At 41.0% G+C, this 15035-nt stretch overlaps 1 protein-coding gene across 1 annotated transcript in view; it reads left to right on the top strand.

The window, feature by feature from the left end:
• ANKRD13C (ankyrin repeat domain 13C) overlaps positions 1 to 13360 on the top strand; it is a gene marked incomplete at its 5' end in the record, with an annotated part of 28023 nt that extends 14663 nt beyond the window's left edge. The window contains 8 exons of the mRNA XM_082483951.1: positions 701 to 767; positions 2196 to 2340; positions 3126 to 3257; positions 4166 to 4327; positions 5087 to 5166; positions 6750 to 6848; positions 7475 to 7575; positions 8717 to 13360. Of these exons, the coding sequence (XP_082340077.1) occupies positions 701 to 767; positions 2196 to 2340; positions 3126 to 3257; positions 4166 to 4327; positions 5087 to 5166; positions 6750 to 6848; positions 7475 to 7575; positions 8717 to 8847 (917 nt within the window). The 3' untranslated portion in view covers positions 8848 to 13360. The remainder of the gene's footprint in view (positions 1 to 700; positions 768 to 2195; positions 2341 to 3125; positions 3258 to 4165; positions 4328 to 5086; positions 5167 to 6749; positions 6849 to 7474; positions 7576 to 8716) is intronic.
• Positions 13361 to 15035: the final 1675 nt, after the last annotated feature.

The following is a 15035-nucleotide window of genomic DNA, read 5'->3' as shown; positions in this document are numbered from 1 at the left end:
TTTACATTATTTAGTTTTTTCCGTATATTCTCTTTCTTGAAGGGAAAAATATGCTCTGGATAGTGCCTCTGTCCTAATTATTGGTCCTCTAGGTTAATATTACGTCTTACAGGTGGTCTTAATTCCTTGTAGTTCATTTTGAAGAAAGTGTTGAAATGCCATTGTGTTGAACTGGTTTAATTGCTATAAAGTCAATGGTCCTTTTTAGAATAAGGACAGCTGCAGTCTCATATATCCACCTCGTAATGCTATACTGACTCTCAGTTCCACCAGTGCTTTAATGCTTGCTTGATGTTTTAAGCTTAGTGCATTGGATTTTTTTTTCTGCTTGTGGGTGTTCTGCTAGGCTTTCAGTTGGTACGATGTATAACTGCGCTATCAAATCATAGAATTAAAATTTCAAACAGCTATGAGATGAGTTGTTAGAATTTACAGATGTTTTAGCTGTAGCTGAGGGCATTTTAAATTAAGTCCTGATGCTGCAAGTAACGTGTACAATTACAAATCAGTTTTGCAGTTATTGACTGGAAATAACCCTGGTATTAGTTGGTTGTATTTATATCGAAATTATGATGGAAAATGGGTATGCTGTATTTGTGTTAAAGTATACATCGAGGTTCAAACTGATATATAGTTTTAATAGAAATACTTTGCAGAGGAACCTCAATGTCCTAATTGCATTCTCTTTCCCTACCTTTAGTGCCTTTACTTTCCCGAATTCTGCCTTCTGATGCATGTAAAATACACAAACAAGGTATAAATATCAGGTGAGTTCTGGTTTTACGGTGTGTGTCACCTAAGTCACAGCTATCTGCACATTAGTGAAAATGCTGGATTCCAGTGCCGTCTGGAACAAATCGCTGAGGAGTCTGCAAACGTGTGTGAAACGGCTTTGTGTTTGTACAGTGGTATCAGAGGCAAAAAGCGGTTTGAGCTTCAGACTGGTTTTTTTTTCTGTCTGTTGTTCTAAATTTCAGTTCTCAAGTCACTTAAACTATAAAGCAAAAGCAGTCAAGCTGTATGAGGCTTTATCTACTGGACATGACAATGATTAATTGAAAAATAGGAATTTAATATATTTAACACAATTTCAAATAAATGAGCTTTCAGTATTTTGTGGGGAAATGTTGCTGCTTCTGTCTATGTAGTAAAAAAAGTGGTGTAGTTTCTTTTTTTAAAATGCTTAATGTGACAGATTCACAAACTCAATAGAGTGCTTCCAGGAGTCTTTCCAAGCTCAGCTCTTTAACTGGTTTAGTTTGGGTTTTTAGGTTCAAATGTCTTTTCAGTCTTGTTCATTAGGTTCCAAAGTTTAAAACAAAGAAAAAGTCAATAATATGCTTCAGAAGATTCAATCTGTAGAAACTTTTGTTCTATTAAAGCTGTTAGCGTAGATGTGTGAACTGACTTTTTGGGTCAAATTTGAGTCTGAGACCATTTTTTTTCCCCGTCTCATTTGTGCGTGCTCTGCTTGTACGAGACTGGTACTGAGTGGAAATAGCTACAGATTCTTTCTTCAAATCAGAGGCCAATATATGATGAATATTAAGCAGTCACCCCTTAGAGCTGAAGTAGTCACTAAATTCAGGTTCTTTAACCATCTTTGTTAAGCAAATATTCTCGCAGTAATGGATATGAATTGCTAGGCAGATCTTTGTCCTTGGCTCCGTCTTCTAGTTATTCAGGTCAGCAGAAGCATTTCTTTGTGTTGGAAAGGGGAAGAAATAGCAATTAAAATAAGTCAAATAAAAAAATCAGTCTGTTTCTTAGTCCTCTCCGTAATTTGGGTCACGTCCTAATACTGTTACTCGAATCAGTGGCTGCTGCTTGTAGAGCAGGATGCTGATCACATGGAGCAGTTGTATTTCTGTCACTTCCTCATGCTGGCAGTTTTGAAATAAAGTTTTCTGAAGAAAACTGTATCTTTTCCTATGAAGTTAGTGTAAGAATAGTTAGAATAACTAGTAAGAATTTATAATAGTAGAGATGTTATAATGTGAAACTTGTTAATAGCAATTTTTTTTTTATTTCTGCATCCAGGCTTCACTTAGGAACTATTCTATGAAAATTTAGGCCTTAGTGTGTTTAGTTGTGATTAAATAATAAAAAAAAAGCTTCTATTTGCAAACTGAACTTACTGGTGTGTTTGAATGTTTATGGGTAACTTCTTTTAAAGTATTGGTGTGTTTTCACAGGCTGGACACAACCCTCATAGACTTTACCGACATGAAGTGCCAACGAGGGGATTTAAGCTTCATTTTTAATGGTGATGCCGCACCCTCTGAATCTTTTGTAGTTTTAGACAATGAACAAAAAGTTTACCAACGAATACATCATGAGGTAAAGATCTGTGTGAATGCCGGGTGTGAAACGCCTCGAGGTTTTACTTCGCGTCAGAAGTCTGACTGACTTTATTAACCAAAATGTGCCTCTCAGAAAGACCCAAACAAGCTCTCAAGAAGTGCAAACCAAAGAGTTTTTTGTTCAGTTGTTATAATTTAAGCTGTATAGGTGACGTAAAATTTTGTTATGAACAATGGTGCTTTTTGAATAAAGACTTCTAAATGAGGAAAAAGCTAAACTGTGAATCTTTTGGGGAAAATCTTTTATCAAGCTGAATAGGCAAGTATGGTAATATCTTTTAAGTGATGATGCATGCCACTTTTAATCTTCCCAGTGGGCTTAATTTAGGTGTCCTCAGGTGGGTTTTCAGACTTGCTTGCCACTGCGCTTTGCATCCGCTGAGGCCCTCTGTGGCCAGTTCAGCTGGGAACAACGCAAGGGGATGACTTGTTGGACCCCTTCTATTCAGTCCAGGTTTTTAATTATGGCTTTATCCAGCAATCACTTAAGCATATGGATCTTTGCCTGTGGAAAGGCTGTGGCTGCTGAGCTTCTGGATCAATCACACTTGGATGCCTTATTTGCATTAATATTTAAGATTAAACTATTTGGCAACCATTTGGCCAGAGCTTCTATAGAACACTTTCAAAATTCAGGAAATACTAGTTCTGGGAAAAGTTCCAAAGGAAAAGATTTATTGATTTTTTTTTTTTTTTTTTTTTTTTTTTAGAAGTAATCATTATTATTAAGTTCTATTCTGTATTTGGGAATTTTTCTTCTAGGAATCTGAGATGGAAACCGAAGAAGAGGTTGACATTTTGATGAGCAGTGATATTTACTCAGCAACATTATCAACCAAATCAATCACCTTCACACGTGCCCAAACGGGATGGCTTTTTCGAGAAGACAAAACAGTAAGCTTAAAGAAAATTTCACAATCCACGTTAGAGGAGACAGAATAGTTCAGACAGCCTTATGATGATGTGGTTGGGAAGAAAATAAGGAGTAAAAGAATAAGATGCCCAGGATGGAGGAAAAATGTCTCCCCCTACCCCCACAACTGTTTGAGCACATAGAATATATATGATGGTCATAAGGAAAAAGGAGCCTGGAAGAAAGATAACCAACTCCAACTGTTGGCCAGGGGTGGGGACAGATTGTACTGAAAATTACTTTATTGTAGGAGGATATGGTCTCTGCAAATTCATTCCAGGGTGTACAGGAAGGATTCCATCCGCTCCTGTGTCAGATAAATGTAGGAAGATGGGAGTGTTCTGGGTAGTTCCTTTCCGTGTTAGCCGTCTGACTGACCAACAACAACTCAGCTGTGCAAAACTTAAACCAGCCACCGTCGTAACTCCTTTGGGTACGAAACAGCTGTCTTGGGGCTAGCTCTGAAGGATTTTGTTTTCATCTGGATCTGTTCACGTAGTGCCAGTCATCTCAAGTTTTCATCTGAGCTAGTGTTTCAGAACTTGCTTCCTTTTGAATACCAAATCCATGTGTAAAATATCCTTTAACACAGCTTGCTGTTGAAGGGGATTTTACTCAGATTTTCCCTTGGCTGCTCTTAAATTCTTAAGCAATCTTTTCTGTCTTAAAGTTTCCGTTGATATGAAATACCTGTTCTGATGGGGTTCTTGCATTTGTGTTGTACATACTTTACTGGGATTGTCCACTGATAGCTCATGTGGTTGGTTGTGTAAATTACAACATTTCAATCCTGATGGTATCTTACTGCACTGAAGTGCAATTATTTGGATATGCAAGAATTATTTTTTTATCTTCTGTGACTCATTAATGTTGAATTCCTTTCATGCAGGAAAGAGTAGGAAACTTCTTGGCAGATTTCTACTTGGTTAATGGACTTGTATTAGAATCAAGGAAAAGAAGAGAACATCTCAGTGAGGAGGATATTCTTCGAAATAAAGCTATCATGGAGAGCCTGAGTAAAGGTGGCAACTTAATGGAACAAAATTTTGAGGTATACTTAAGCATTTCTTCACAGTATGTGAATTTTTGCGTAGGAGAATAATCTTTCGCACCAGTCGTTTAGCAAAATCTATAGATAATGTTTTTATTCTATTTTGTTTGTCTTAATTTTAAAATAATAAATATGACTTACAATTATAGTCATGCTGTTATGTTAATGAATTACACTGATTAGCGCACACATTGAGGAATTTCTGTGATTATTTTGGATATTTCAGTCTTAATTTGTCCCTTAGTACAAGATTATGGGTTTGACTGTGGCAAATCACTTTAACTTTGTTTAGACCAAATCTTTATTGTTTAGAACGCCTTTCTGTTTTCCTTTTCCATGGTGTTTTCCTTTTAGCTTCATTATAATGGGCTAAGCCTGTTATTATCACCATGAAATCAAGAGCTATTCAGAATGAGCCAGACATCATCTGGGAACGCGCGTACAGCCTTTCAAACATGATTAAATTATTTCTGTATTAGCTTGTGCCTTGTTACTTGTCATTCAGACACTTGAATTAACTGATTAACTGATGCATTAAAGCAGCCAACTTCTATGTAAAACACAGTTTGAGGCCAAATACCTAAATGGAGACTCTGAGAGCAAGAGCAGGAGATGGAAAAGCCCAGTGAAGTACCAGCTACAAACCAGATAGACTATGTTGCTGTGCTTCGTAGAATTGAAATGCAGTTGTGTCTTTTGAATGGCAAAATTCTAAGAGAATATAAGGAGAGATGAGTTAAGACGTGTTTTTCTGAACAGCCTGTCAGACGGCAGTCACTTACTCCGCCATCCCCCAATACAATTACATGGGAAGAGTACATATCTGCTGAAAATGGAAAGTAAGTCTTTTTGGATTATTGATGTTAACTTCCATAGGCACCTTTAGATTGTGGGTTTGGGGTTGGGGGGTTCTTGGGGGGAGGGGTTCTCTAGTTTGTGGGTGCTTTTTGTCTGTAGTTTGCTGGGGAGAGAGGGACGTTGGGTTTGATGTCTCTGACGTTTGACATCGTCAAACTACCTGCGTGCATAAACAGTATTATTGCATCAGCTGGTGATAAAAATATTGGATGGGCATCTACCCAATACCTGTGGCTTGAAATTTAAGCATTTTGAAAATACACACATCTAAGCTGTTGGGTTTTTTTTTTTTTAAAGAATATTTTCTGACAAATTCATTGTTGTAATTCACTTAACCTGTACTTATGATAGTAATAAATAATCCAATTCACCATGTTTAAAATAAAAGTTTATGATTCAATGAGAGTCTAGTAGCAGTGGCAGCGTTAAAAATTTACGATAAAAATTTATGCTTGAATGAGAATCTAGTGGCAGCATACAAAAACGCACATGTCTGGAATACAAGGACATACAGATCTCCTAGTACCAGCTAGATCTTTGCAAGGTACTTTCCTGTAGGTGTGTAACTAGGTAGCAAACAGCCATAATTTAAAATAATTTATGGTATCTTAATTTGTAGGAGATGCAAGCTGTTGAGTTTATTTTCTAGGACTGCACGCTGTCTAGCTGTTGAATGTCGCATGACCAAAAAAATGTACTGAGTGTGTCCCATAAGTAACAATGATAAAAGTCTGTCCCCAAAGAAGTTAACTAGCTGTAGTCAGATCTTACCGGGGAATGTGATGGTGTTACAGTACAGGCTTGCTAAAAAGGCACATGGATCTGTGTTGGTTTTTTGGGGAGGTTTTTAACTAATTTAATTTTGAATGTATTTGAGCAAGAATGAATATTCAAGCAGAATAAATAGGTTATGCTTGAACAGCTATTACTACTGGGATGGAAATATGTATGTATATAAGATTTTGCTTTGTTTAATAATCTGATTAACTGAAGGGAGTTGAATGGGAAATCTAGGTTTCTAGCTAATATAAAGCAAGAGGAAAAGATTTGTGACGTTATTTGTTACCTGTCTGTTCCTCTCCTATAACAGAGTTTTCTGTCCTGTGTTGCCTTCTAGTGATAGCAGAGTAACTTTTCTGCTATCTCTGACATTGTTTCATATTTTAGGCTAAAAGCAAATTAACCTTTTTCCACTTCAACTTGACACTTTGTTCACATATAGACTATTTCAATTAACATCTGAAATCAGCTGTATATATTTCTGGGTAGTTATCATGTCTTTCTATTGAGTTTATTAATATAATGTTTATGAGGAATTATTTGAAGATTTTTTTCTTAAGTCATTTCCCTGTCTTGTTTCCCGGTTTAGCAAAACTCCTAATCATCTAAGTTAAGTCGGTTACTGACTCATCTTTACTATGCACAGCTTTTACTTTTAAAGTATTTGCTTTATTGTAGGGATTCTTTACTGACGTTTTCAACCCTGAGTCTGTCTTCCTTCCTTTAAAACCAAGGTTTCACTGAGGGAAAAACTGACTTTGTCTTTCTCCCCTGCCCCTCGCAGAGCTCCTCATCTGGGTAGAGAGCTGGTCTGCAAAGAGAGCAAGAAAACCTTTAAAGCCACGATAGCTATGAGCCAGGAATTTCCCTTAGGAATTGAATCGTAAGTCAAAATCATTGGCCGTGGATGTTAACTTATATGTAGGAAGTGTTTTAATGTGTTTATGAACTGCAGAATTCTTCATATCTTCTGATACGGGGATTTGGCAGTTTAAAACCTGTGAATGAAGGTCATGCCGTTACGCAAGTAAACGGTTAAAATGAGAGACCGCAGTGCTGGTCTGCCTCTTACTGGGAGAGCCAAGTGCTTATCTGGCTTGATAAGACCAGAGGTTTCACCAGGTTTACCATTAACTTGTCGCAATACCAATGTACCTGATTCCACAGAATTCTGAAACATTTTTGCCCGTGACAAGTTTTAGCACAAGGTTATGTCCTCTAAACCAAGACAAAACCACATCAGGTTCCTTGTGTCCATGGAGGAGAGGGTGTGGTACTGTATGCTTCAGTCTCTTGGGTAAAATGAGGACAAGAAATTAATATCTTGGTGTGGATCACTAAGGACTGAATGTGAGGATTGAAGCTCAAAGGAGAGAGAGAGAGAGAGATAAGGAGGATGTCATTTTTCAACTTCTTTTTTATCACCTTGCTCTTTGGGTCATTTTTATCTTTTCTCAAGGGAAAGCTTGTGAAACAAGAATTTGTAATGAAATATATTTTCCTTTTCAGATTGTTGAATGTTTTAGAAGTAATTGCACCCTTCAAGCACTTTAACAAACTTAGAGAATTTGTTCAAATGAAGCTTCCGCCAGGCTTTCCCGTAAAATTAGGTGAGATGACTACAACAGCTCTTGCGGCTTTTTATTTCCAAAATGTGTATACATATTCATGCAGCGTGTTCAGAACTTGTGTTGAGTTTTGGAAAAGAACTCTCTCATGTAAGAGTGTGTTGCTGTAGATGTCAGGAGAACATAATTCAGTTAGTGGAAGTAACATTAGTAGGAAATCCGCAGCTGAAAGGTGAATATAGTCCTAGTCGAGAAGAGAGCTGTGTAATTTACGTTTTCCTAATGTCTTGCTCTAAGAGTAGAGATGCTGAATTATCCTTGCATTAAAGGATGCTCTCACTCATGAGCGTTTTGTAGCATTTTTGTTTATTTATTTCTCTTTCCTCAAGGATTACTGGTGATACATTTTTCACTTACAAATACATAGAAAACTATTACAAATGGAAATGCATCTATACCACCATTTGTTCGGGGTATAGATCATCACAGCATAAACTGCCAAAAAGTCATAGTACCTTTTCTAAGTGTTAGAGGACTTCTTGCATACCAGTAGGCCGTTTAAATCAGACAGTTCTGAACAGACTGTGTTCTGCTTCCTGTCAGGGTTGCGCAGCTCTGTTTATTGAGGGTGGAGTTTTTGTGCAGCTCATTAAGTCAGTTCATGGGCAAGCCAGCGTTATCGAGGATCACTCTTAAGTGTTCAACCGCAATTCAAATTGGAAAAGGGTTATGTTTTAAAGCAGACATTAAAAAGGTTTGTCTTTTTATGTGGATTTGCTCAACTGAAGCCTACGTGTGGCAGGTTATTTTATCTTGTATCGTCTTCAGGCCAGTGTCCGCTCTTTTAACAGATTAATGTGTATGTTCACAGCACCCTGGTTTCCATGTCGTCAGTCTGCATCAGGAAGGGAAACCCACTGAATTAATAATATTAACAATTTTTTTGAATGGTGTATTGAGTTGGGTATTGTTTCCGCACTCAGTGTATCTGAGTATGTTCTGAAATAACTTTCTTTAAACCACCTCCTTCTTTAAGAGCTTTGAGTTGCCATCGTATAGAATACCAAACAAGCTTCTATATATTTAGCAAGTCTGAAGTTACAAATCTTGGTGTAACGGTTGGTAGATCTTGGTAAGCCCGTATTGGTTTCCTCTTCATTGTACCGTTTTGCTTCCTACCTAGATATTCCTGTATTTCCCACCATCACAGCCACTGTGACTTTTCAGGAGTTCCGTTATGATGAATTTGATGAATCCATCTTCACTATTCCTGATGACTACAAGGAGGACCCCAGCCGTTTTCCTGATCTCTAACTAAACTGGAAGGTTAATGGTGAATAACAACACCAGCGTACCACAGTGAGAGCAAATGGATGCAAATAGCCCACAGATAGAGATAGAAAAGTGGGTCATAAAGGAAGGGATAAACTTAATAATCCAGAAGAAAAGGGAACATGCGTCAAATGACTGATGAACTGATTCTCACTAGAATGGGCATCTAATCTAGTTCTTGATTTACAGCAAGTCTCCTGATGTGTCGTTCACACTTTTATACATCCAGTACTGCAAGCGTGGTAGTCTGACACCTCAATGACCCTGAGAATACTTAACAGCTGTGAGGACTATCATTCGTTTTTAAATTTTTTACATTTCTTGGTGATACAAAAAGCACTCTTGGACCATTAGCATAAAAGTTGAAATGTCTTAGCTGGATATTAGCCCTACAAACATCCCACCATACTTAAGATGACCATGTTATATTCTTTCAAGCTTTCTTTTCATGAATTGTAAACTATGTATCATTATGTATAGTTCAGTAATTTGAATGTTAGTTGGACGTATATTAGAGGGAATGCGTTTTCTGTAGATGGACAAACCAAATGGTTACCATTAAACAATTGCATTTCATACTGCAGTACACTTCAGAAATAGCATTCGCTCTGCAGGGAACGAGGTACCTCCTCTAGCAACTTAGTGCAATCCATGGTGGTGCTATCCATGTCCGGAACCCTTCCCTTCTTCACGGAGCTCTGTTCGTCTTCCTTTCGTTGGCTCTGCGCTTTGCTTCTCTTCATCACGCTGGCCTGGAAGTCCCTGCTCTGTCCACGCTGTGGTGATTAGCACGCTCGGGGGGTCATTAGCTAGAAATTGTCACGCTTTTTTTTGCTTCTTTTTTCACATTCACTTAGGAGACTTGCTCCATAATGGTTGAGCCTCGACTCGGTTATTTGTGTTCAGCAGCCACTGGAAAACATGGGATGCGTATAAAGAGTTACTAGAACAATAAGCTCAAGCATTAAATCTTCATATAAGAAAAAGTTTTTCTTGAAGTTTGTTTAATTGTAGTGCACATCGAATAGGGCTCACCTTGGAAGACTTTATTTGCAAATGCTTAGGGTATTTCCAGATTAATTTCCTCTTAATATTTTGAATAGGCAGGCATTTCACTACTGCCGCTTCTTGAGCTTATTCTCATTCCAAGTGGTTCCAGTCTCCTAATTCGACAATAGTCCAGCGTCTTGGTTTGTTAGAAAGAATTTGTGCAAAAGGCTAATGGTGCTATTTGTTTGTATTAAGAAATCTAGATTAAAGTGCTGTGGTGTAATTGTACAAAAATGTAAATATTTTCAAAATTATATTCTTTGTGCACTGTAGTTAAAACTTTTTTTCTGGAAATCGATAGAGTTAAGTATCAAAATTTATAATGAAGAGTACCGTCAATGCTTAGTAAAGGTAACCAACCTAACTAACCGTGCAGGTGGTGAGTGGAGACGGCTTATCACAAGGCAATAAAAGCTGACTTGTCAGACACCTCGACAGGACGCGGACGGACGTGTCTGAAGCAGACGTTCTTTCAAAACCTCTGGAATCCGTCTGTATAAAACCCCAGGAGGCTGCTCTGGAGGTACCGTGTCCACTCTGTAAATGGAGCCCTGGGGAAGCGCCGGCAGCCGAGTTCTGGTAAACCGGAGGCGGGAGGTTGGGGTCGATCCGCTGCCGGCATCGCTGTAGACCTGCGGTGGGACGGGCGGGTGAGGTTTCCTTTGCAGGCTGCGAGCGATACACTGGAGTTATTAATTCAAAATCAAATTGAAAATAAAACTATAGGGGGGGAAAAAAAGCAAAGGGAAATGTAGAATTGTAATTACTTCTGAAGTACTGTATCTGTAGCAGATGTTGAACATTCGGTAGGAATGATAGAACTTGTTCTTTCAAGTAATTATGAATTCCTAAAGTGTTTCACGTCTGTGGTATAAATTGACACCCACCTCGTGCTCCTCCTCAGAATGGGCCGGGAGCCTTGCCGTGGGAGACGGGGGCTGAATGTATGTAGAGGCTCCGCTGTGCCGTCGGTGCTGGAAGTCGGGATGAAATGTCGGTGGGGCCCAGCCCGGATGCATCCCGTCGCCCTCCCTGCGGGTGCCCGCTGCGGGGACGCTGTGCGGCGCTGCTGGATGGGGTCTGGTGCGGGGTGGGGAGCACGGGGGCCGGACAGCGGCACCGAGTCCTTGGGAATTCCAGCAAATGCAGAAAAATGTTTCTGCATAAGGTGAATGTCAGAAATCCTTTTTCCTCAGTATTACAGGGAAAGAACGACATGTTTGGTATTACTTTGTGGTTTTGGTTGTTCCAAATCACCATCCCCGCTTGCTGACACGGGAAGGAGCGTACAGAGCTGGAGCTCTGTGCTTTAGGCAATACAGCCACTGCAACGGACTGGATTCTAGACTTTAAAACAAAACAAAACAAAAAAAAAAAAGCTTTTTGTGTAGCCTCACAGGAAAACGGAGGGTTCTGTGTCTCTCCATCTGCCCATAGAGCCGCCCACGTCTTCTGGGGGCAAACGAGGTGTCTGACGCAAAGCCCGCTGCAGCTCGCGGAAACGTTTTCTGTCATTTCCGCGGACTCCAGCTGCAGGTTTTGGGGGTTTTTTTTAACCTTCATGATTACACAGCTACTAACTTTGATACATTTTAAGATTTGCAGAAACTTTTTCTAGTGGGTTGCTATATGTTAAGGCTGGCTCTGGTTTGGAGTGTCGGCAGAGAGGAGTGGGCACAGACTTGGTTAACTGTAGTCTTTTTACATTACTACGGTGAAGACGCCGTGGCACTCCTTTCCTCCCTGCCATGGGGCTGAGCGGTCTGACCAGTCCTTCCCAGCCCAGTGATGGTGCTGGGGTTCCTGTGACAGCCTGGGGAACTTGGACAGGGTGAGCTGTTTCTCGGTACATTTCCTTCCACCTTTGGGTGGTGTTTTCTGTCTGAAACATTCCTAGTGACGGGTTGCGAAAATTAAAAAATGTAGGGACACTTGGGGCAGGGTTTCCTGCGAGGTGCAGGAGTCCTCCTCGGCGAGAGGGACGTTGGGCTGAGCCTACCCGAGGGACTCGCGTCTCGACCGGGCCGGGGGGACCCACAGGCACGAGGCGGTGGGATGCCGGCGGCGTAGCTGTGCTACTGCCACAGCGACTCCTCCCACGCTGATAGAAATGTCTTACCCACCATGATTTGTTTGGCTTGCAAGGAGTTTTGTGTTGTTCTGACACAACGTGCATATTTGTTGCTCCGGGCGCATCTGCGCAGAAGCTTCGCCAGCATCGCGGGTGGGCGAAGCATTCCCGGTCCTGAGTCCGCAGCTGTGCTGCGGCCACCGCTGTCCTTTATCTCCTGTCATCTCCTGCCCACATCTCCTGGAAATTTATTTTTTCTAGCAGGATTGACCTAGCAGAACTTAATTGTTGGTTTTCCCCATATCTTTCCTGAAGACGGTGTTGGGTGTTAAGGGAAGGTTTGGTCTCTGGGGGAGTGAAGGCATCTCCCCGCGGTTTTACAGAGGTTCTCTTGTCGTGTCAGCTTGGGTGAGGAAGGGGTGAGGATGGGAGCTGGCGCGGGCCAGGGCAGCCGCCGTGTTGGGATGCACATTGACACTGTGGCGGGCGCGAGGGTGAAGCTGACACTGGTGCACACATGGACGGGGAAACCTCAGTACTGGGGCTCAGGAGAGGCCACCTCCGCTCAGAGTTTGGCCACTGTTTCTTTCTGGTTTCACCACTTCTTTTTAATTTCTTTTCCCCTGCTGGCTGTGAGGGCTTTTTTTATGAATAACTATTAAGAGACAGCCATTAATTTTGGTAAACTGAAATAAGAAATTGTCGCAAAAGAATTCCTAGGGTTGTTTCTTAACCAAACCGTTTTACTGGTCTTCCAAAATATTGCTTTAATTTGTGGCAAAGGGAATGAGTTTTCTTTTTTCCTTTCAAGGAGCTGCTGTTCCAGTCACTGTACTCACTTTACTGCAATTCTTGATTTATGTATTGAAACGATTTGTTACAAAAAAACCTCTGGATATATTTGTGCTGGAAACCCACCTTGTCAATACTCAAAGCAACTGTCTGGTTTTTTTAAATGTATTTGTTCTTGATTTGTAATTCATGCAAGGATAACTGCATTATTTAATCTGTATTAACAAATTTCCTGTAATGCTGCAGTTTCACATTTATTTTCCTTAAATTTGTAATTATCATGGAAACAATGTCACTTTTTTGCATTTTAGTAGTTGTCTGGTCCATGTTTTTGACTTACCTTCACTAATAGTAATTTTTGGTTGTATCATTTGTTAGAATAAAGACCAAAATACACTCTTTGATTCTGAAACTGTCCAACCTGTGAAAATCAAGTTTTAGCTCTCCTGTCACAGTCCGTTTGGGGATGTATCCGCGCTGCAGACGCGGCTCCGAGCAGGGATTCCATCTGAGGGGACGAGCCCACGCCGCTGCCTTCTGCAAGGGTGTTTTATTGGTCATTTTAAAATAAAATCCTGCATTTTCATTATAGACTGCTCTTTATCCTCTGTAAAGCTCTGAATTTTATTGCTCTGTATAGGTAGCAGCAGTTGAGGGACACAGACAGTTGCTTCTGGCATTTACTTGGAGCTGAGGAGCTGTCGGAGAGGGTGGGAGGAAACCTTTTCAGTTCAGTAATTGCAGAAGTTTCATCTCCTAAATCCAGAAATGTACTCATTTCAATAACAGGATATGACAATTGCTCATAACAGGTGTCTCTCCGAGGAACTGTGGATGACTTGAGGAGCAGAACCTGGAACTTCGAAAGTTTCATTTTGCTTTGTGAAAGGCTTGGGTTTTCTTTTTTTAATTTTTGGGGTTTTGTGGTGGGTTTTGTGCTCTTCTGCCCCCCTGCAGTGTCGGAAGTTGAACGTGCAGAGCAGAGATCAGGAAATCCCTCTATAGTTAAGGATTTGCTAACTTTTAAAATCTCACATTTATAAAAGGTAAGGTGATCTCATGTTTGGAGTTACAGAAAGTGCCTAAAACATCACCAGATTTGGGTAAACTGGGCAGTTGTAGCCTTTGTGTTGCTACAAGCCCCATTGAATACCGGGGGCAGTGACCAGCCTGGCTCTGGCTGGGCTGGAGAACTTCTCAAAGGAGTGTGACAGCACGTGCTCACAGCGTTCCACATCGGTGAAGGTGCGGCTGAGCACAACGTTCTGCTTTTGCATATGGTGTCACCCCTATCTGATGGCGGAATAGGATTCCCCCACATCAACTTTTGCCAGCTGCATTGTGGTACTTTGGTCTCATTTTAGACCTGTCATTGCATGTGTTCATTCTAAACAAAACTTGGCAGAGGGAGCTGCGTGCTGACAGGCACCGGGGAAGTTGGAACAAAATCACTATGGGCATTTTTAGTTTCATTTTAGAGGAAAAGCTGTGTTGGTCCTCAAGATCAGAGGGAACGTGCTTTTGATGCCGATATGCCCAGGGAAGAGCTGCACTAGTGGGGACCCAAGTGCTGACAAAAACTGACAGCTGACAAAAGCAAACGTAAGGCTGCTGCATACGCAAAAATGAATCCTACTTGATAGTAAAATGGTTTTGGGTTTAAGAACTGCGGTAGCAGAAGCAATAGCCACTGTATCCCCCAAGAGTATCACCCACCTGTGGTTCCGTTGTCCAATAATCACAGGTTTGGTCTAAAAAGCACTGGTGGGAGCTGCCAGCTGGCGCTGGGAGAAAAGCACAGAACCACTTTCCTTCACCCTTCAGTTCACAATTAGCAATTTACTCAGTTACTGTGCTTCAGCGCATCCTCTGGTGCTGTCCCCACACAGAGCCATTGCTGCCCGGACCATTTAAACAGAAAACCTCGTGCAAGTTACTGCTCTCCCTTAAATGCACCTGTAAGACAGCAGCAGCAGGAGCAGCTGCTGCTGAATTGGGATTAAACTGCTTCAGCCACACAGAGAGGCAGTAGCTGATGTGGAAGGCACCACCTCAAGAGGCAGAAGAGCCTCTGCTCCATAGTAATTGGCAAAACAACTTCAAAGCACTAAAATGACATTAGTTTTACTGGCTCACCGTTCACCCTGCACAGTGGCATACGCACGTTGAGGAGAGGAACCTCTCCTGCAGGGTCAGGTGATGCAGGAGGGTGGCCGCAGTGTGTCCACAACCTGGGGAAGGGTGACAGGGTCATCCC

Source organism: Vanellus vanellus (assembly GCF_965231255.1).
Source record: "Vanellus vanellus genome assembly, chromosome: 5".
NCBI classification, from domain to species: domain Eukaryota; kingdom Metazoa; phylum Chordata; class Aves; order Charadriiformes; family Charadriidae; genus Vanellus; species Vanellus vanellus.
This window is presented reverse-complemented; position numbering and strand designations above follow the sequence as displayed.